Source organism: Anolis carolinensis, chromosome 2, assembly GCF_035594765.1.
Source record: "Anolis carolinensis isolate JA03-04 chromosome 2, rAnoCar3.1.pri, whole genome shotgun sequence".
NCBI lineage: Eukaryota > Metazoa > Chordata > Lepidosauria > Squamata > Dactyloidae > Anolis > Anolis carolinensis.
The window spans coordinates 131344944-131366923 of NC_085842.1; the positions used below are offsets into that span (position 1 = coordinate 131344944).

The 21980-nt window shown below is 40.8% G+C and overlaps 1 protein-coding gene across 11 annotated transcripts in view; it reads left to right on the forward strand.

The window, feature by feature from the left end:
* The window catches only part of mbtd1 (mbt domain containing 1), a 76168-nt gene that overhangs the window by 16023 nt on the left and 38165 nt on the right, over positions 1 to 21980 (forward strand). For 3 of the 11 annotated variants that reach the window (XM_008104553.3, XM_062970547.1, XM_008104551.3), the window contains exons 1-5: positions 3 to 270; positions 11456 to 11657; positions 12800 to 12939; positions 15010 to 15124; positions 15964 to 16049. In XM_008104553.3, the coding sequence (XP_008102760.1) occupies positions 250 to 270; positions 11456 to 11657; positions 12800 to 12939; positions 15010 to 15124; positions 15964 to 16049 (564 nt within the window). In that variant the 5' untranslated portion in view covers positions 3 to 249. Of the gene's footprint in view, positions 1 to 2; positions 271 to 9229; positions 9523 to 11455; positions 11658 to 12799; positions 12940 to 15009; positions 15125 to 15963; positions 16050 to 21980 lie in introns of those variants that run through there. The other 8 variants (XM_008104556.3, XM_008104557.3, XM_062970544.1 and 5 more) reach the window with 7 other exon arrangements.

A 21980-nucleotide genomic window follows, 5' to 3' on the forward strand; every position in this document is an offset into this window, starting at 1 on the left:
GTGCGGTTATGCTAATGTTGTTGATATTCTGAGGCTTGGAGAGTTGAATGTCTTTTTTCTTCCTCTCGCGCTCTCCGTGCGGTGGGCCCCTGTTTATGGCGTGAGGGGCCAAACTTTCTTCCTCCTCCATCCTGGCCCGGCCCTTCGGGAAGGGGAGGCGGGCAGAGTCCCGGGGGAGGGAGGCGGGAGGCGGGGAGGAAAGGCCAGCAGGCGCCCGCCGCCGCCGCTGCTCCTGCCCATGAGGGCCTGATGGAAAACACAAAGGACCTGGTGAGTGGAACCAGAGGGGGCCCGTGGGCGGGAGAAAGCGTGCCAATAGGAGCCGGAGGTGAGCTGAGGAGGAAGCCGAGGGGCAGCTGCTTGGGGCCGCAGAGCCCCTCATCCCAGCCACCTTCCTCCTTCTGGGGACGTAGATGTATATGCCTCCAGGAGGATCAGTCAGCAGTTGGGGACGTCAACCTGTGGAGAGCGGCGGGCCTCTCAAAAGTTCTCCTCTGTGAGGAAGCTCTGTGAGGAAATCTCCTCAGGGGCAGCAGGTGTTACTTCCTAGCCCCAGTTTCCTTTGCTTATCAGCCTGTCATGCTGTATGCCTATCCTACAGTTCTGTGAGCAAGCAGGTGGCTCCCGATTATCTGCTGCTGCTTGTTTTTTTTTCAAAGTGGTGATTACTCCTTGCTCTGTACTGATGCTCTTGCCTTGCCCTAGTAACTTGCTGCCAGTCTGCTACCGAGCACAGTTCAAACGCCCCCAGTCCTGCTTGTCTGAATGCATCTCCCTTTATGAGCCAGTTAGAACATTAAGATCAGCTGGGGAGGCCCTGCTCTCAGTCCTACCGCCTTTGCAAGTGAGACTGGTGGGAACGAGAGACAGGGCCTTCTCGATGGCAGCCCCTTGGCGGTGGAACTCCCTTCCCAGCAGTATTAAATCATCCCTCTCCCTCCTGGCATTTAGAAAACAACTTAAAACTTGGCTATTCCAACAAGCATTCGGTGAGTGACAGCAGCAACAAAGCAGTGAAATGATAACCTCAGAATTGTTGCAGTGTTTCATGTCTTATGTCTGTGTCTGATATTTTATAGTTTTAAAGGTTTTAATTTACAATTATATGCTATTTTAGATATGGGATGTATTTTTATATATGTGAGGCATTGAATGTTGCCATTCATTATGTTGTAAACCCTTTTGAGTCCCCCCCCGGGTGAGAAAAGCGGTATAGAAATGCAATACCTAAATAAATAATGTAGTTCTTCGATTCTAGGATGGCACCGATTGGAAGATGCAAACTCATTTCAGTACCACCGACAGGGGGAAAATGCTTTGCTTATTTATATGTTAAAAGCACCTGTGATTCTAAGATGCATCCTGTTTCTAGAGGTGTTTCAATGCATCTTAGAATTGAGGAAATACCGTAGTTTACAGACAAAAGGTGTAAGGATCGCCTAGCCCAGTACTACTGCTCTTTCTTTGTCTGGTTATACCAGTGGTTCTCAACCTGTGGCTCCCCAAGTGTTCTGGCCTACAGCTCCCAGAAATCCCAGCCAGTTTACCAGCTGTTAGGCTTTCTGGGAGTTGAAGGCCAAAACATCTGGGGACCCACAGATTGAGAACTACTGTATTAGACAGAATGCAAATCTTACGGAGTCCATGTCGGCTTCCTTGCCTTGAGTGTTCATAGGCTTTGCAAGAAATTGTGCAAAGGAGAGCTGAGTGAACGGGGCCAATACACACCAGCTGCTGTTACTTCCCCTTCTTCCTCCTCCTCTGGATCCAGACTGAGCATCCCTTCTCGGGAATGTTTGTTTTGGATTTTGGAGGCTGAGATTTTGGAATACCTGTGTTTGCATATACTGTACATATGCAGTAAGGTACCATGGGAGCCAGGTCTAAACTCAGAATTCAGTTATGTCTCATATGCACCCTGTACACCTTTCTTCATACACATCTTATATGCATAGTTTGAAAGTAAATTTATACAACATTTTAAATTTTGTGCATGAAACAAAGTTGAACTGTCAGCCAGCAAGGTAGACAATATTGGAGCATTTCAGGTTCTGGCATCCTAAATTCTGGGTGCTCAATCAGCACTTCGTTCAAGGGAAGACAGTAGTGTTTAAAGGTTGTAAAAGAAAGGCTTGTAAGTGGTTTATGCAGATTAACTCTTCAGAAGGAAGAAGGAAAACCTCACTAAGGACATGTTACTGTGGTCTTATTGTGCTTGCCTTTTCTCCCTGCCACATCTCTTCTAACACTTGGGCTTGTTTAGAGACATTTTCAAGGAATAATGTTGTATACAGTGCCAACATCCTGGAACAGAAGATGACTGATACAAACAAGCCTGTTTCATGTATGTTTAAATGTTATTTTGAAAAACCCTGAATAGTTTTCTCCTTTCACAGGCCTTTAAAACTAACATGGAAAAAGGCACTGAAGGAGAAACTGTTAAATTAAGATACATTGTATGTTGGCAACAAGCCATTTGTTTTGAATGGTAGCAGGAATCTAAAACACATTGACTACTGATTTTTGTACACTATACTTGCTAGTGATAGTCCTGTGTGCTCTTTGCTCAAATGTAGTTTCACTAAGGGTAAAGGTTTCCCCTGACGTTAAGTCCAGTCATGTCTGACTCTGGGAGTTGGTGCTCATCTCCATTTCTAAGCCGAAGAGCCGGCGTTGTCCGTAGACACCTCAAAGGTCATGTGGCCGGCATGACTGCATGGAACGCCGTTACCTTCCTGCCGTTACCTATTGATCTACTCACATTGGCATGCCTTTGAACTGCTAGGTTGGCAGGAACTGGAGCTAACAGTGGCTGTTCACGCCGCTCCCGGGATTTGAACCCTTTCGGTCTGCAAGTTCAGCAGCTCAGCGCTTTAACGCACTTTGCCACCGGGGCTCCTAAACTTTGAAAATGTAGGTAGTTTTGTTATACATAAAACCGGGTGATATATTTAAATGTACTTTTGCTATGTAAGTTTTAAAATATTTTTGGAAAAGTGTGGCATTGGATTATGAGCTTTATTCCTCTTCCTTTTCAGTAGCATTTCCAGTGCACTCAATATAACCTTTATTATCTGAAACAATGTTTATAACATTAGCTTCCTATGACTTTTTGTTATACAGTTGACCTCCCACATTTCCAGGTTTCACATCACAGTTTTGATTATTCACAACCTGTGTCACCATCGCCGAAGTCAGGTCTGCTGTGTGAACATTCACACAGCCACCCCATCCTAAGGAGATGAGCAGAGTGGGGGTTGCTGTTAGGAAGGCAAACATGCTACATGTTTCTTTTTTCACTCAGTGTCTCCCTTCCTTTCCCAGGACAAAACCAGACGCTCACGGCATGCAGGAAGAAGAGGAGCCAGCCTTGTGGGCCACTGTTATCTGTGGATCCGGCTCATCTTCCTGTGCGCCACAAATGTCTGTTTTGCATGTGCAAAGGAAGAGAGATGGGGGGGGGGCAGAAATACATGGCAAATAGGAAAAGGAGGAGGAACCATATCCGCAGAGTAAGTGATGTTGCAGGTGTCTCCTTTTCTGCTCCTGGGTGAAACAGACACAGCATGCAGGTAAGAGGAGGAGCTGGACCTACACTTCACTCGCAGATGAAGCTTATTTTCCTCTTCTTCTTTATATGAACGAGGGGAGGGAGGTTTCTGGGAAAATAGAAACATGCAGCACTCAGCAAGAAGAGTAGGAACTGGGTCCACAATGTAAATGATGTTGTGGAAGAATGAGGGACTGGGTTTTCTTCTCTTTTCTGAGTGTTTCTATTCCACTCAGTATCCCCCTTTACCCTTGTGAAACAGATACTTGTGGTATACAGGTAAGAGGAAGAGCTGGCTGCACATGCTACTTAACTTACCTCATTAATCCTCTTCTTGTGTGCTGCAAACGTCTTTTGCCTGGGCAAAGGAAGGAAAATGACAGAACTGAGGGAACAGAAACACATAGAAAGAGGAGCAGGAACTGGAACCCCAGGTAGGTTCCTCCTCTTCCCTTTCCTGTTCTCTCGTCCTAGTATCTGCTTTCTTCTGCAGAAATTAAATAAGCACTCACAGCGTGCAGCAAGAGAAAAGGAATCAGGGTCTGCAGAGAAAGTAAAGTGGTATGCGGGACCAGTTCCTTATTCTCCCAGGGGCCACAACGGTTACTCCCCACCCCACCGAGGAGCTGCACCCATAACCTCCAATGACTGTAATTCATTAGTGGGCGCATACTTGTAACTCATTCTCCTTTGTTTGATGTTCTCATTTCTCTTGTTATTCATGTCAAGTACACCAGAAAAGGAACATGTTGATACCTTGATCTTGCAAATCTTTGTTTGTCCAAGAACTGATAACTGCAAGCAAGATTTTCTTTAAAATGACTTGATAGTCTTCTCTTCCAGTGAACAGTCACAGAAGGCCTTTTCATGCATCTTTGGTATTGTATTAGCAATAGATGTGTGGATAATCAAAAGACCTGGCTAGTGCCTTACCTAAATGAAATATTGACAATGTGAAAGACAAAATTCTTAGCTTATGCACTATGTAGTGCTTAGCTGCACTACATAGTGAAAAGGTTTATGATCAAGAAGAATGCATCTCTGTGCAGCCCTAAGTGCATAACATTTGGAACTGTGGCTGCTCTTTGTCTTAAGATATCAGTTGAAAGGCTGTAAACAGGCATAGATAGCTGTTGCTTCATTGATGCATCCCATGATGCACATCTTCATAGTGGCAGAAGCATATAGAAATACGTATGCTTTCTAACTTCAATCCTTGGTGAGCTTCAGATTGCAAGTCACTTAGAATTTGTGTATGTTTTCTCCTGATGTTTTGCCCACATCTATGGCAGGCATCCTCAGAGGTTGTGAGATATATTGGAAACTAAACAAGGGAGGGTTATATATCTGTGGAAGGTCCAGGGAGGAAGAAAGAATTCTTGTCTGTTGGAGGCAAGTGTAAACATTAATTATCTTGATTAGCATTTAATGGCCTTGCCAGCTTCAAGGACTGGCTGATTCTTGCCTGGGGGAATCCTTTGTTCGGAGGTATTAGCTGGCCCTGATTGTTTCATGTCCGGAATTCCCCTATTTTCAGAGTGTTGTTCTTTATTTACTGTTCTGATTTTAGTGTTTTATATACTCATAGCCAGATTTTGTACATTTTCATGGTTTCCTCCTTTCTGTTGAAATTGTTCACATGCTTGTGGATTTCAGTGACTTTTCTGTGTAGTCTGACATGGTAATTGTTAGAGTGGTCCAGCATTTCTGTGTTCTCAAATAATATGCTGTGTCCAGATTGGTTCATCAAGTGCTCTGCTATGGCCGACTTCTCTGGTTGAGCTAGTCTTCAGTGCTTTTCATGATCCTTGATTCGTGTTTGGGCGCTGCATTTGGTGGTCCCTATGTAGACTTGTTCACAGCTGCATGGTATACGATAGATTTCTGCAGAGGTGAGAGGATCCCTGTTGTCCTTTGCTGAACCTAGCATTTGTGGGATTTTTTTTTAGTGGGCCTGTAGATGGTTTGTAGGTTGTGTTTCTTCATCAGTTTCCCTATGCGGTCAGTGGTTCCCTTGATGTATGGTAAGAACACTTTTCCTCTGGGTGGATCTTTGTTTTTACTCTCCTGGCTTGTAGGCTTGCTCAAATAATTCGATTTCCCCGTTACCCGTTATTAATTCGTTATTTTCGTTAGTTTTGAAGCAATATACGGCCTTGATTGTCCACACGTCTGGATATCGCGGTTTCGAATCGTGAGAGGCCGTTTTTTCTTATTTCGTCGTTTTTTTCGTTAGGAAAAAAAGCTTTTGCAAATCACCCAAACTCCCACCATTCAGGCCCTTTCCTTTTGCCCCTCAGCAAAAGGGGCGTCACGGGCTCAGCCAATGGGAGGGGGCGAGGGGGAAGGAGGCCGAGGAGGAGGAGGAAGACGGAGGGGGAAAATGGTGTCTCTCTGTGAGGCGGGAAGGCGGCGGATGGAGCCGGGAATGGAGAGACCGAGAGAGACAGAGAGGGGCCCGGCGGTGAGGAGGAAGAGGCCCGGGATGCGAGGGGGTGTGGGCCAGGCCCGTCCTCGGCTGCTCCCGGGGAGGGAGGGAGGGAGGACTACGACTCCCAGGGGCCCAGATTCGCACCCTCCCTCCCCCCAATACAGGTCTCCATACGACGCTACATGAACTTGAATGGATACTGTGGTTGTGTTGTCGAAAGCTTTCATGGCCGGGATCACACTGTTGTGGTATGTATTCTGGGCTCTATGGCCATGTGCCAGAAGCATTCTCTCCTGACGTTTCACCCACATCTGTGGCAGACATACTCAGAGGTTTTGACGTCTGTGTGAAGCTAGGCAAGTGGGGTTTATATATCTGTGGAAGGTCCAGGGTGGGAGAAAGAACTCTTGTCTGTGGGAGGCAAGTGTGAATGTTGCAATTGGTCACCTTGATTAGCATTGAATAGCCTTGCAGCTTCAAAGCCTGGCTGCTTCCTACCTGGGGGAATCCTTTGTTGGGAGGTATTAGCTGGCCCTGATTGTTTCCTGTCTGGAATTCCCATTTTCTGGGTGTTGTTCTTTTACTGTCCTGATTTTAGCTTTTCTGTAGCTAAAAATGCATATAAAATTGATTCTATAGGGAGGATAAATGATTGGATTTCAACTCCTACAGCTTAGCTTTCTCTGCCAATAATGGTACCATACCAAACTAAACCTCCCAAGATTCTGTAGCAGTGAGCCATCTTGGATATTGTAAGGGATTTATTATTATTATTATTATTATTATTATTATTAGACCTTGCTCCCAGGAAGGTGCCTTCGCTGTGGCTCCCAACTTATCTATCTACCTTTCCACATATTCTCCACATTGTGTGTATGTGTATGTATATTATATATACATGAGCCCCGATGGCGAAGTGTGTTAAAGCACTGAGCTGCTGAACTTGCAGACCGAAAGGTCCCAGGTTCAAATCCCAGGAGCAGAGTGAGTGCCCGCTGTTAGCTCCAGCTTCTGCCAACCTAGCAGCTTGAAAACATGCCAATGTGAGTAGATCAATAGGTACTGCTCTGGCGGGAAGGTAATGGCACTCCTTGTAGTCATGCCGGCCACATGACCTTGGAGGTGTCTATGGACAACACTGGCTCTTGGGCTTAGAAATGGAGATGAGCACCAACCCCCAGAGTCAGACATGACTGAACTTAACGTCAAGGGATACCTTTACCTTTACCTATATACACACACACACAAACACACACACACATATGCAGGGACTATATATATATACACAGTATATATCACACACACACCAATTTAACAAAGTTTCAGCCACAAAAACAAAGTTTCTGAAGTAGAACAATGACTTTCACAGTAAAGACAACCCAATTTAACAGGAAATAAGACTTTCAAACCAGGAACAGATTTCTGCAATTATTAAAAAATGGTTTATTATAAAAGCTATGAAAATTTGCCAAAAATCAGAGGATAAGGGAAACGTTCCAAATTTTGGTGAGCTATCAGTGTTAAATGTGTTCTACCACTGTACCAAGTTTGAAGAAGATCACTCAAAAAATGAGGGTGGGAGAGTCCTGTAAAGTCCTCTCCCTCTGTGCTGTTTTTGGGAATTGCGCATGCGCATCCGCCATTAACGAATTAATTTCGAAAATAACGAATTTTTGTTAATTTCGAATTTTTTTGGGGGCAAAATTCGGAAATACCTTCAGAAACGAAACGCTGCCCCCCTCTAGTTTTGAAACGAGTTTAGAATCAAATTTTTCGTGGATCGATCAAGCCTACTGGCTTGTTCTTGGCCTTACAGCTCGTCTGATGTCTGTGGTGGAGTATCCAATGGCCTGTAGAGCCCAGTTTAGGTGGTTCAGTTCATCTTGGAGGAGGTGGGGTTTGTAGATTCTTTTTGCACGGTCTGCAGGGGCTTTAATTGTGCTTCTTTTTTTACTTGGATGATAGTTGGAGTTTTTATGTAGGTATCTATCTGTGTGTGTAGGTTTTCTGTAAACTGGGTGACCCAATCAACAATTGGCTATATAGCCCAGAAAACTCACAGCAACCTAGTGATTCTGGCAATGAAAGCCTTCGACAACACATTTCTGCTTGATGTTTTCTAGAGTTCTGAAATATCAAAGTTGTATGTTAAAGAAGGAAAATTATTTAGTAACTTTCCTATTTTTTAAAAAACTGTATTGTAAATCAATGCTTCTCCAGCTTCTGATGTAGCAGGCCCACAGTTCTTCCACCCCCATGTGCTAGATATTAGCTGCCTGTATTAAAACTGTTCCTTTCTTCCTTCGAAACTCTTCAGGGACATGTAATGCATGGTTTTCAGCCTGACATCAATCCATGGTGTCCAAAGTATCCTGGGACTTTGTGACAGTTTGTCCAGTGCAACCAGGTCCAATTCCACCCAATGGATTGCCCATTAATCAGAACAAGGAAAGGGAATGGATCATTCCCATATAACCATTGCTGTCACTCCTAGCCAGCAACAGAGCACCAACCAAGCACCTGATTATTTGCGAGTGCCTTTGCTGATATCAGAAAAGAGCTTCATTGCAACCAGCAAGAAGGAGGGAGCACCCCTTTTCTTTCTTGATGATCACATTGTTGCACCATTCTGACACCAGCAAAGGCTCCCACAGTGTCTAGGAGCTTTGCTAGAGCTCTATGACCAGTTAGTAGCAATGGTGGTGATAGAGGCACAGAGCAGGTGACACCCCAGGGAGACAGATGTATTCTTGAGCCACCTGAATATGATGTTGCTCCAAGGGCAAATTTTCACTGAGTTAATCCACCCATTATTGATGTTTTTTAAAAGCACGGCTTTGTTTTATAAATTGCTTCAATATGCCATGGCCAAGAAATAGTTATGTTTGTCTTCAAGGCCATATGACTAGTGGCTGTATCATACTATCATAGCAGTTTATGAGCACACTATCCTATACTGTATTGGAAATGCTTGAAAGTTTATTATTTTGGATTTTCTGTATTACATATACATAATGTAATAACATATCTTGAATAACACTGGTGTAAAATATAGATTCTATATAGTTGTCTAAAATATAGTTGTATTACAGTGCAGGCCAAAGCCCGTAACATGACTCAGTAGGAGGGAAGCTGCTAGTGACAGTTTTTTGCATTAATGCTAACAATCATTGAGCTCTAAATGGTTAATCCTGAAGAAATGGGCTTTGGATGTATTGCATCAAAAGTTGCTCCATTTTTTTCTGAGAAGGGCTTTGTGCCTGAAGCTGGTGTATTCTAAACACCTAAAACATGTATCTTACCCTTCTAGTATTTGTATGCCACTTAAAGAACTTAGTTAGAAAATCCATAAACAAGTGCTGAATAATAAAAATTATCATATGATATTGATACTTTAGAAAAAGCCCCTCCTATTATAATCAATAGGATATACTTTTTTTTAACTCAGCAGCAACGTTGCTCTAGGTGTAAAAAATGGAAAGGCACTTGTCCAGCTTCCAGCAAGTCTATCGAAGTGTCAGTACATCTCCTTTGACTCCATGTAAGATTGCTTTAAATGATTAAAACCTTATTGAAAGAAATACCTGTGATAAATAACATCACAATCATGTATCCCCCACGTGAGGCAGGCAACTGTGGCAAGCTCATAAAATAAGTTTTATCCCAGATTCTTGGGGTGTGTGTGTGTATATGTAAAACTGCTAAAAAATACTTTCAAAACAAAACCAGAAATGAGCACAAGTTATTGTTATTATGTTTATTTATACCCTGTTTTTTTTCTCCTCAAAGGAGACTCAAAGGGGCTCAAAGTTCCATCTCCAATATTGAAAACAGTTATTTTCTTATTGTTAAACAGTGCCATTAAAGCTTGCAACATTTAGGAATTGCCTCTTCTTGAGACAACCAGGAAAAGCAATGCACACATGTTCTGATCAGAAAAAAAGATAGTCAAAGTGTTCTGGAGGGGGTGAGGGCTGTACGTAAGTACACGGCTATGCTTTGCCCACCTGTTGGTGCAAGTTGTTTTGTGCCTTGTTGTCTGAATGATATTCAAGATGGATCCAGTATATATATGTTATGTCAACATCCTCTTCCCACCCTCCAAAAAAAAAAAAAAGCATTTTTCAGATGTGATGTACTCCCTGTGCCTTTGTCTAGGCATTTGGTCATGTTGACTGTGGGAGACCCGAAGAAACTGGAGCTCAAATACAGAACAGTTTCTCTTTTTAATATTTATAGTTTCAGGCCACTGTGATGCAGTGGTTTGAACATTGGATAACAGCTCTGGAAACCAGAGTTTAAATACCCACTTGACCATGGCAATCGGCTGGGTGATTTGCAGCAAGTCATATTCTCTTAGACTCAGAGGAGGGCAAAGGGAACTCTCACTGAGCAAACCTTGTAAAAAAACACCACATACCTCACAACCTCTGAGGATGCCTGCCATAGATGTGGGCGAAACGTCAGGAGAGAATACTTCTGGAACATGGCCACACAGCCCGAAAGACATACAACAACCACATATCATATTTGTAATTCAAATAACCATGAAAGAACAATACAGTATTTTAAATGAAGAACAATTTTAACCAACATAACGTAACCCACACTTCCCAGTATTTCAATGGAAAGTGTGGGCCTGCTTTTGCCTGATGAGGTTACTCAAGTTAATTAAGATTGTTGTTGTGTGCCTTCAAGTTGTTTCAGACTTAGGGTGACCCTAAGTCTAAAGTTTAGGGCAGAGGCAGGTAAATGTCCTGAGTGGCTTGCATCTGGCCCACAGGCCTTAGTTTGGAGCCCCCTGATTTAATGGAACCATCAGATTATTTGTGTTCACTTGCTATGAGTTTACCTAATTCATCCTCAGGGTCTGAACTCGGTGATCAGAACATCTTCTCAATTTATCAACTTGCTATTTAATTTGCATATCACAGGAAAAAAGCATAATTTATATATTTCAAAAATGTATATGGAATATTGTGGTCATTTGAAAAACACAAACACACTTACATGGGTGAGAGAATGTATATAAATGACAAATGTGGACAGGAACTGTTGCTTTTGGAAAATGTGTACTGAAATTTTGATGGAAGATGAAAAAAGCACAACCTAGTTAGAAATATGAGTCAGAATGAGTTCTGGAGGTAGAAATGGGTGAACCTTGGACAGATTGAGTTTGTCAGTTTCACAAATCCCTAATAAAATATGTTTAATATAATTTTGTTATCTACTTAATATTGCATATAAGTCTATACATAAATTTAAATTTGACTAGCTTTATGCAGACTTAACAAACCATGGAACTGGCATTTTATTTTGTTTCATCTATTTAACAGTTAAAACTCCTTTCCAATAATTCAAATTATATAGTAAAATTTCTAAATATACAATTACATACTAAGTAGAAATTTGTTAAAATCTTGAACTATTTCAAGGCTTTATATTTAAAAATTCCGAATCATTTTTCTTTTTAGACTGAGCATCCTTCACGGCCAGAAAGGAAGAGACGCGATTCATTCGGGATGTTTGATGGTTATGATAGCTGTAGTGAGGATACCAGTAGTAGCTCCAGTACTGACGAGAGTGAAGAGGAAGTAACTCCTTTGCCCTCAAGTCTCCCAATTATCAAGAACAATGGACAGGTCTACACTTATCCAGATGGCAAGTCTGGCATGGGTGCGTATAATGAACATTTGTATTTGCATCAGCATAATTTTAGAGCAGTTCTGTTTCATTTGATAACTAAGGCAGAAATTATACTTGCCTCCACTTGCTTTTATTCACAAGGTAGGCAGTTTGCCATTTCTTTGAGAATCTTCTCTGATCAAAATCTAGGTTGTTCCCACCTGTTTTTGTATGTAAATTGATATGAAAACAGTATTGGTTCCATCTAGGGGGGAAAGGATAGGATTAAAAGAAGATAAACTAGATCTGGAATGAAAGGGCTTTTTTTCCCCTCAAATCAAAATGCTCTCAAAGCTTGACTGTTTTGGGGAAATAGAAATGTTTTACAAATTTATGCTACTGTTGAATATTATTTTGTAGACAGAATAGTTGATTAGATTTTAAAAATTGGTTTTAGAGTCAATCAGGTAGTTCACAACTGAATCTGCAGGACCTGAGTGGGGTTGTTGTTGACAGTGGGTATTGGAGGGCTCCCATTTATGGGGTTGCCATAAGTCAAAGTCCACATGATGACAGTTAACAACAAATTGCTGTTTCAGCAGGAACAAGACAAAGCTCCCCTGCTGCAAGGAATAATGGTGGCCTGTTGTTTGCAAGCTATAATATTCTACAAATCCCAATGTGAAAGTGTGCCTTCACCTCTTGGACTAGTATTTATCATGTATATATTTTAAAAAAACAAGAAATGTTAGTGTTAATTGCTAACAAATGTGCTATTGGTAATCTCAACTAGAATAAATCAATTGAATAACAAGTTAATACATATGTAAATTCTGATGATTCAATAGGTTTACTCTGAATAGGACTACCAATAGGACTTAGGACATAATTGCTTTAGTATAATTGCTTTCATGTGTGCCATTCGCTTCATTAAATGCATGAAGTGTTTTTCCCAATTGATGGATGCAGTTATAGGCAGTACCAAAGTTGCAAACATATGACTTACATATGATTCCTAGTTACAGACAGGAGTAAGGCAATGAGGAGTGAGTGGAAACATAAGAGTTATCATGGGATGCTTTATCACTAGCCCTTGTTTTCACAACAACCTTTTAAATTTTAAAATTTTCAAAATCCAATTGTCACATCATGCACTGTATGTAACACAAGGATAATTTCTCATTCTTTATTAGCTACCTGTGAAATGTGTGGAATGGTCGGTGTCAGGGATGCCTTTTACTCTAAAACCAAGCGTTTCTGCAGTGTTTCCTGCTCAAGAAGTTACTCATCGAACTCTAAGAAGGCCAGCATTCTGGCCAGACTTCAGGTAACGGTACAGTCATAGTTTTATTATCTTTATTATATATATATTATATATATAAAGTTTTAATAATATTTTTGAGAGTTCGAATCAATGCATACTGTTAGACTCTAGAACTCCCTTCCCAGGGAGATCAAAATGGTCCCCATTTTGCTTGCCTTTTCTAGATGGGTGAACTTTATATGTTCCGTGACACAAAAGAATATATATATATGTGTGTGTGTATAATTTTAATGCATTTGTTCTGTTTTAATTGTAATGTGTCATGTTTGGTGTTAGCTGCCTTGAGTCCCTCTATTAAGGAAAGGTGGGATGAAAATAAAGTTAAATAAATAGTTGATTTTAAATAAATATTTGAGTTCTACTGGATTGGACCAAAATCCTGTTTATTCCACCAATGTATTTTTTACTGCAGGCAATCCAGTGCCTTCAATGCATCTGCAAAGAGGGCATGAAGGCAGCAGTCCTTTGCTGTTTTTCCTTAGAATCCGTGTTCAGTTTGCACTTTATCTGAGTGTTTCATTCATCTATGTTTGTAGGAAGCGGTTACACATAACAACGAGAATCTATCTGAGCAAGTAACCTTTCCTCACATGAAGGGTGCAGAACAAGCATTCCATATGTTTACATTCTGTACTGTGGGAAGTTTGTGTCATGTAACTTTCTGTCAATTTAATTGGCTTATCCGGAGTTCTATTTTTGCACAGGATTGTTTCCTTCTTTTTCTGCACCATTGATCATTTTATAAAATTAAAATTAATCAGTTTCTTCAAATGTACCCTCTTCTCACTCTTTAATAAACTTTATATGAGTTCTTTATGAACACTACATTGATATCACTGTAGTAGGCATCAAAGACCTTTAACCACAGGCAGAACATATATGGGTGAGACTTGACCGGAAAAGAGAGTTCACTAGGGCCTTCTCCAGTTCATGGTCAAGAAGATGTGAGTGTTGTGTTAAAATTCAGTATTGCAAGTATCTTTCAGAGCCCTCATCAAAAGCAAGTGGAAAAATGGGCATATTCATGCTGGAATTTGATTGTGACTTTTGTGATGATGTATGAGACATTTTTTGTGCTTACTCTACTACAGTTGGAGAAATTAATATGTATTGTATGAATTTGGCTCTCATGGACTTAATTCCATCTGCAGTATTAAAAATCTTCTGGCAGTATAATACTAATGCATTTTCATCTGTTAAGCCAGAAATATCAGGGTGAATATTCCTGTGCTGTCTCCCTAGCCTACGTTTAGTTTTGAATTATTAAAAAAAATCTCTTAGCAACTATAATGTTGGGCTGTATACTAAAAGTTGAAAGAGAAATGGAAACAAGGATTTTTATATTTTATGTAGGAGCTAAGTATCCGTTTTGGGTTGCTGTGAGTTTTCTGGGCTGTATGTCTGTGTTCCAGAAGCATTATCTCCATACGTTTCGCCCACATCTATGACAGGCACCCTCGGAGGTTTTGAGGCCTTCACCATCTATGTCTGCCATAGATGTGGGCAAAACGTCAGGAGAGAATGCTTCTGGAACATGGCCATACAGCCCGGAAAAATCACAGCAACCTACTGATTCCGGCCATGAAAGCCCTTGACAACACATCTATTCATTTTGTTTCAAGTTTCGGAGTTACATCTCTTTCACTCCCTTATTGTCTCTTCTTCTCCTTAATCTTAATCGTATACCTGATATTTATAAGAAACTGTTAAGGCTGAAAACACCCTCATTATCTAGATCATGTGTCTAGGCCATTTTTGACCATATCATATTAGCCATGTTTTGTGATCAAATTGGAGGAACCAAATAATTTTTACCAAAAGTTTTATGGTTGATTAAAGAGAGTTATATCTGCATTAAAAGATCCTGCCTGCTTTTCAGTAATATTTTGCTTTTTTTACTTTACTGGAATATTTTCTGTGATATTAGACTATTTTTAAAAATGGTTTTCTGAATAAATATTTTTGTTTGTAAAACTATGCAGTATCTTATTGCCTTGCGCTGTAGAGAAGCAGAAGCAAAGCTGCTAAGGCTTCCATTGTGTATTTGAGAAGGACCTTATTCAGCTCTTGTTGTTTTAGGGAAAACCTCCAACTAAGAAGGCTAAAGTGCTTCAAAAACAACCTTTAGTTGCTAAATTAGCTGCATATGCCCAGTATCAAGCAACGGTACAGAACCAGTCAAAGACTAAAACAGGTAACACGGGTATGCAAAGTCTTGATGTGGGGAACAATTTTCTGATGACCTTTCTAAGCTTCAGCAGTATCCTGAGAGCAGAAAGAGGAGAATTTTAATATTGTGAGTGTGTTGTGGGAATGTTTTATGTGATCATTCAGTAAAATGCTATGGATAAAGCATTCTGATATGTCATGAACCTTGCTGTCGCACTGAATGGCTTTTATGGTTTCTTTCAGTTCTATGATACTAGACTAGTGAGTATGTTAGGAACAAGAAAGGTATTTTTACCTTATCAGGTTGGGGAAAATAGCTACTCTTCTTATAGTGCTGCATTTTATATGGATCTAGTGGTTTATGGGCAGAGAGTCTGTGACTCTGTAGATATTGTTCTTAAGAGCCTCATTTGGCCCAAGTACTTTATCTACATCTGGAGAACCATTAAGTTCTTCAGCCCTGTGATAAATGTTGGCCTTCCACATCCATGGATTCAACCATCTATGGTTTGAAAATATTTTTTTAAATCATTTTAATTTGCTACTGTATATAAGTGGGATTTGAGTATTCGTGGAACAAACCCCAGTAGATATTAAGAGCTTACCATTATTGTCCTGTGTGCATTGACATCAGGAACTGCTTCCTTCCAACCTATATCAGTTAGTTTTGCTCAAAATTTATATTCTGTTGATTTGATGGGGTTGTCTGCTGACTATCTTTGAGATAATGCACCATATTTATTAGGGCATAGCAATCCCCTGCAGGGTCTTTGAAGTTTTTCCATCAGTACACCTCCCCTCCTAGAAATAGTAAACACATGGCAAATTAGCTGTGAGCTTGCTAAACAAACTTTCTCATTCTAGCACCAGTTCCAGTGGATGGATTCAGTTGGGGAAACTACATCAATAGCAATAGTTTCACAGCAGCTCCTGTTAACTGTTTTAAACATGTAAGTATGTTGTCCCTGTTTTGTTTTAACTATTTTGAATAAATAGCTATAAAATAATGACATTCTTGTGAGAAGAATGTGCCTATTTGTTTTTTGTTAAAGATTTTCTTTCAGGTGAATGGCATACTTAAGTCAATAAACTCTTTGTGGTGTGAAAGTTTTAGTCTAGGGAGTTTCAGTTCCAAAGAGGTATCCAGCTATTCATATTACTAATGTCTGTCATATCTGCTGTGACAAATTTCAAAATGAGTTTTGAATGTGGTGCTTTCCTGTGTGCATATAACTTTTTCAATAATGTGTATGTTTGGTATCTTGAAATCTTGATGATCTAGATAAACAGCCCAGTTTATTTATTTATGTGGGTGGGGACACTGCTCACCCTAGTCATGCAAGGTAGTTCAGACTACTTCCAGATCTCTTATATGCAAAAGAGAGCTCTTCATTATTTCTCCGAAGATGTGGGTGGAGTTCAGAACAAGCAAGTTTTTCAGGTTACTTTTGCAAGAAGAGACATGTTGTAATAAGGCGTTTTGTCATTAATAAGTCCTATTGTATATCTAAATTCCATAATAATGTTAAAGTAGTTCCTGTTCACTAACAGAGATGAAGAGTTAAATTACTTACATTTCTTCATAAAGCATACATGGCTATTTCTAGAAACATGACAAGCAGTCATCAGAATACAGAAAATCCTGAATGTCAAGATAATATTTTAGAGGAAATCCACCTTATCCATAAATCAGAATGTTAGATTTGGAAGAAATCCCAAGGATCATCCAATCCAACCCCATCTTATCATACAGAAAGAGCAGAGCACTTTGACAGATATCCATCCTGCCTCTGCTTAAAAACTAGAGAAGGAGACTCCACCACACTCTGAGGCAGCAGTATATTCCACTGCCAATCAGCTTTAACTGTTCCTAGTGTTTAGGTAGAATCTCTTTTCTTGCAGATTGAATCCATTGCTGTGTCCTAGTCTCTAAAGCAGAAGAAAACAAGCTTGCCTCCTCCTCAGTATATCTTTTCAAATACAGCAGAGTCTCATTTATCCAACATAAACAGGCCGGCAGAACTTTGGATAAGCGAATATGTTGGATAATAAGGAGGGATTAAGGAAAAGCCTATTAAACATCAAATTAGGTTATGATTGTCAAGAGTCAGACGCCAATTAGCGAACAAAAATAGAGTTTATTCAGCAGATAAGCCAAAAAGTAATGTTAACACAGAAAAAACCTTGAAACACTTCACTATCAGTGCTTCAAGAGCAGTTCAAACAAAAATGTAATTCAGCAACACAAGCAGGTAAAAACAAAGCTAAACAAACTTAGTGCAAACTGCACTTTCTGAGTCCAAGCCCTGTAGTTTTCAAAGGAACAGTTCCCAAAAGAAAACACCAAATTGGTCAGGAAACAAACAAACAAACTAAGAATGCAGTAGACTGCTTCCACAATGTGGATAAAGCCGAAGGCTCCAAAAGGATGGTGAAAAGACGTCGTCCGGGATTCCAATGTCAGGTCAGGAGATAACAGCGGTGTCCAAAGAGCAAGCCAGGAGTCAAAAGCCGATAGTAGTCATCAATCACAGGGCGAAGGCAGTAGCAAGGTCAAATTCCGATCCAAGGTCTGAAGAGGGTGCAGTCATCCAAAACAGGTCCACGATAAGACACAGCGAGAGCCAAGCTAGGTGATAACAGCAGATTCAAATCATAGTCCAAGTCCAGTCTTCATGGAAACACAGAGATCCCAATGGCGCCTCAGCAACACCTTGCCACACGCAAAGTGCAGTGGCCAAACATTCCCATTTTATTCCCCTTCCTCCTGGGTGACCAAACACTCACACCCAAACACCAGGTGTCCCAAATCTACTCAGAGTCTGAGCTCCACACAGCTAGAGCTCGTGGATCTGGAGTACCTAGCAATTCGTCGGAGTCCCAATCATCCTGCCCACACTTAGCCCCATGAACACTTAAAGAACCATCCTCCCTTCTCCAAGCATCCCAATTGGGATCAGCTCCTGCAGAAACCCCAGGTTCAGAAGTATCCATAGACCCCAAATCCCCAGACATCTCCGGTGGCTGTGCCCATTCAGTGCCCGCTTCCCCAGCCACCACCTGTTCCTCAGCATCCATCTCCCCATCTGAATCTTCCTCAGAAGATCCCCCATATAGCTCTCTAAGTCGCTTCCTGCGCAACTCCTCCAGTGAACCCTCATCACGAGGGTTTTTTCTTCCTCTTCGAATTCCATCCCCATCAACCATAATACCCAAAGGCGCAGTCACAACAATGATTTTACAAATTAAGCATCAAAACATCATGTTATACAACAAATTTGACAGAAAAAGTAGTTCAATACGCAGTAATGCTATGTAGTAATTACTGTATTTACGAATTTAGCACCAAAATATCACGATGTATTGAAAACATTGACTACAAAAAATGTGTTGGATAATCCAGAATGTTGGATAAGCGAGTGTTGGATAAGTGAGACTCTACTGTATTTAAACATGGCTATCATGTCCCCTCCTTTCCAACTTAAACATACTCAACTCCCTAAACCGTTCCTCAGAGGACTTAGCTTCCAGACCTCTGGCCATTTTGGTCACACACCCCTTACCATGACCCCATTCTTTGGATGCTGTAGGACAGTGGTTCTTAATCTGTGGGCCGTGGCCCAGCAGTGGGCCATGAGAAGGAAAATCCAGTCCGTGAACCTCCTTCCTCTTATTTTATTTTATTAATTTCATTTCTGCTCCTTTCTGAAAAGCTGACCATTGTATTAGATACACCACATCAGCTCTAGGTTATTAAATATGGTTTTCTGTTGCCGAGCAGATGGTGACTACTAGATGACATATGTTCTGTATCAGAAACTAGAGCTGATGTGGTTTATCCAATGCAGTTTTCTGAATCAGCGCCCAAGATAACCAAACTGAATTTAAAGTTGACCAAAAACTAATTTGTAACCCTTTTGGTACTAATGTTGCAGAGTGAACCCCAGTCAAAGTGGGCCTTGGTCAAAAAAAGGTAGGGAACCACTGCTGTAGGGGAACACAATAAAAACTAAGGAGTGACAAATGGTAATAGCAACATGTGTAAATAAAAAGGCAGAGAATATACAGTAGTTGTGACCTGATATGTATTGTCCCCTTATTGGAGAACCATGACCAAAATATGACAAGTAAACTTTCACTCTCTTTTGCCCTTTAAATTGCTGGTACTTCCAGATTCTTTACTTTGTCTTGTCCTACTTGCTCTTCATTTCTCATACTTCGCAAGGGAGTTTCATTATGTTGATAGAGTAAATACTAAAATCAGCAAGAAGGCAGGGTATAGGTTATCGTTCTCAGCAAAGAAGGTTTACTATAAATATTACAAAAGCAAAGCAGCAAATGACACAACAGAGAGAACATATCTGTCTTACTGATGTTTAGCTTTGCTTCTCAGCTGTACAAACAAATAGTTGAAGTGATTCATGTATTTGTGGACTGCTTTGATATGCTTACTTAGGAGTAAGCTCAGTTATGTGTAGCAAGACTTACTTCTAAATAATCATGGATCAGGCTGTAAGTCTGATACAGTAGGGGGGGGAGTATTTAGTCAGATACCAATTGTACATGTTCTCCCACTTAAAAAGATGAGAGAGGCCTGTAATTGACATCATAGGTAGACCTCAACTATGAGAGACATCATGAGAAAACACATACAGAAAATCACATTGTCTGGTTTTTCACAAATTTATTGCCAAATTATGGTGGAAAATAAGTATTTTGTCACCTACAAACAAGCAAGATTTCTGGGTCTCACAGACCTGTAACAACTTCTTCAGTAGGCTCCTCTGTCCTCCATGCATTACCTGTAGTAATGGCACCTATTTGAACTTGTTATCAGTATAAAAGACACCTGTCCACAACCTCAAGCAGTCACACTCCAAACTCCACTATGGTGAAGACCAAAGAGCTGTCGAAAGACACCAGAAACATAATTGTAGCCCTGCACCAGACTGGGAAGACTGAATCTGCAATAGGCAAGCAGCTTGGTGTGAAGAAATCAACTATGAGAGCGATAATTAGAAAATGGAAGAGATACAAGACCACTGATAATCTCCCTCAATCTGGGAGGCAAGGTCTCACCCCGTGGGGTCAAAATGACCACAAGAACAGTGAGCAAAAATTGCAGAACCACACGGGGGGACTTAGTGAATGACCTGCAGAGAGCAGGGACCAACGTAACAAAGGCTACCATCAGTAGCACGCTACGCTGCTAGGGACTCAGATCCTGCAGTGCCAGATGTGTCTCCCTGCTTAAGCCAGTACATGTCTGAGGGCGACTGAAGTTTCCTAGAGAGCATTTGGATAATCCAGGAAAGTATTGGGAGAATGTCATATGGTCAGATGAAACAAGTAGAACTATTTGGCAAAAACATAACTCAGTGTCTTGTTTGGAGGAGAAAGAATGCTGAGTTGCATCCAAAGAACACCATACCTACTGTGAAGCATGGGGGTGGCAGCATCATGCTTTGGGGCTGTTTCTCTGCAAAGGGACCAGAGTAACTGATCCGTATGCATGAAAGAATGAATGGGGCCATGTATCGTGAGATTTTGAGCGTAAATCTCCTTCCATCAGCAAGGGCACTGAAGATGAAACGTGGCTGGGTCTTTCAGCATGACAATGATCCCAAGCACACTGCCAGGGCAACGAAGGAGTGGCTTCGTAAGAAGCATTTCAAGGTCCTGGAGTGGCCTAGCCAGTCTCCAGATCTCAACCTTATAGAAAACCTATGGAGGGAGTTGAAAGTCTGTGTTGCCCAGTGACAGCCCCAAACCATCACTGCTCTTGAGGAGATCTGCATGGAGGAATTGGCCAACATAACAGCAACAGTGTGTGCCAAACTTGTAAGGACCTACAGAAAATGTTTGACTTCTGTCATTGCCAATAAAGGATATATAACAAAGTACTGAGATGAACTTTTGTTATGGACCAAATACTTATTTTCCACCATAATTTGGCAATAAATTCGTGAAAAATTAGACAATGTGATTTTCTGGATGTGTTTTCTCATGTGGTCTCTCATAGTTGAGGTCTACCTATGATGTCAATTACAGACCTCTCTCATCTTTTTAAGTGGGAGAACATGTACAATTGGTATCTGACTAAATACTCCCCCCCCCTCAGTGTATATACTGCATATTTCTAAGATTTCTGGTTTAACAGAACATAGTCCACTAATTGGGATTCAAATATGAGTTTCAGAACAGGGAAAAGTTCAGTAGATAGCAGTATGAAAACATTTCCCCTTGTTCTAGTAGTTGTCTAGTTTTAGTGCAGTGTGTTTCTTTTTGTTTCTAATAAGGATTTTTGGTGATTTTTGCTCTATATTTTCAAGTTCTGGATCATCAGATTGTTTTAATAATAAATGTATTCTTAAGTTTTCAGGAGCTAGTATAGTTTATGCAGAGTTTTGTAGTGAAAGGAGATTGCATGCCAAGAATGAATGAAAAACTCTTCTCATTCAGAACAAAAAACATTGCAAAGTAATGAAAGGCAGTTAACGTGAGGCTTGAAGTTTGGTAAAGATTCTGTCTGGCATAAATATTGCCATTATCTTTTGCAGTGAAAAGCTTCAATTAAAGGACTTTTATTCATTCCAGGCATTACATTTCTTAGGAAGGAGGAATGACTAATATACTCTTATGTACTTCTGTCCCTGTTAATTTCTTGGCAGCTAAGAATTCACAGAAGTAAAGTCCTAGGAGCAACAAGAAATCAATCAGTTGTCATAAAAATAGCAATGAGAGCAAGAGCAGCACTAAAACAGCAAGATTAAAAGATCAGGTTAATAAAACTGGCTTAATTGGATGACACAATAGGTGTTTTGCAAAGTGACTTGAAAACACATACTTACACACAAATGTCCCTGCTATCAGATGTCCCA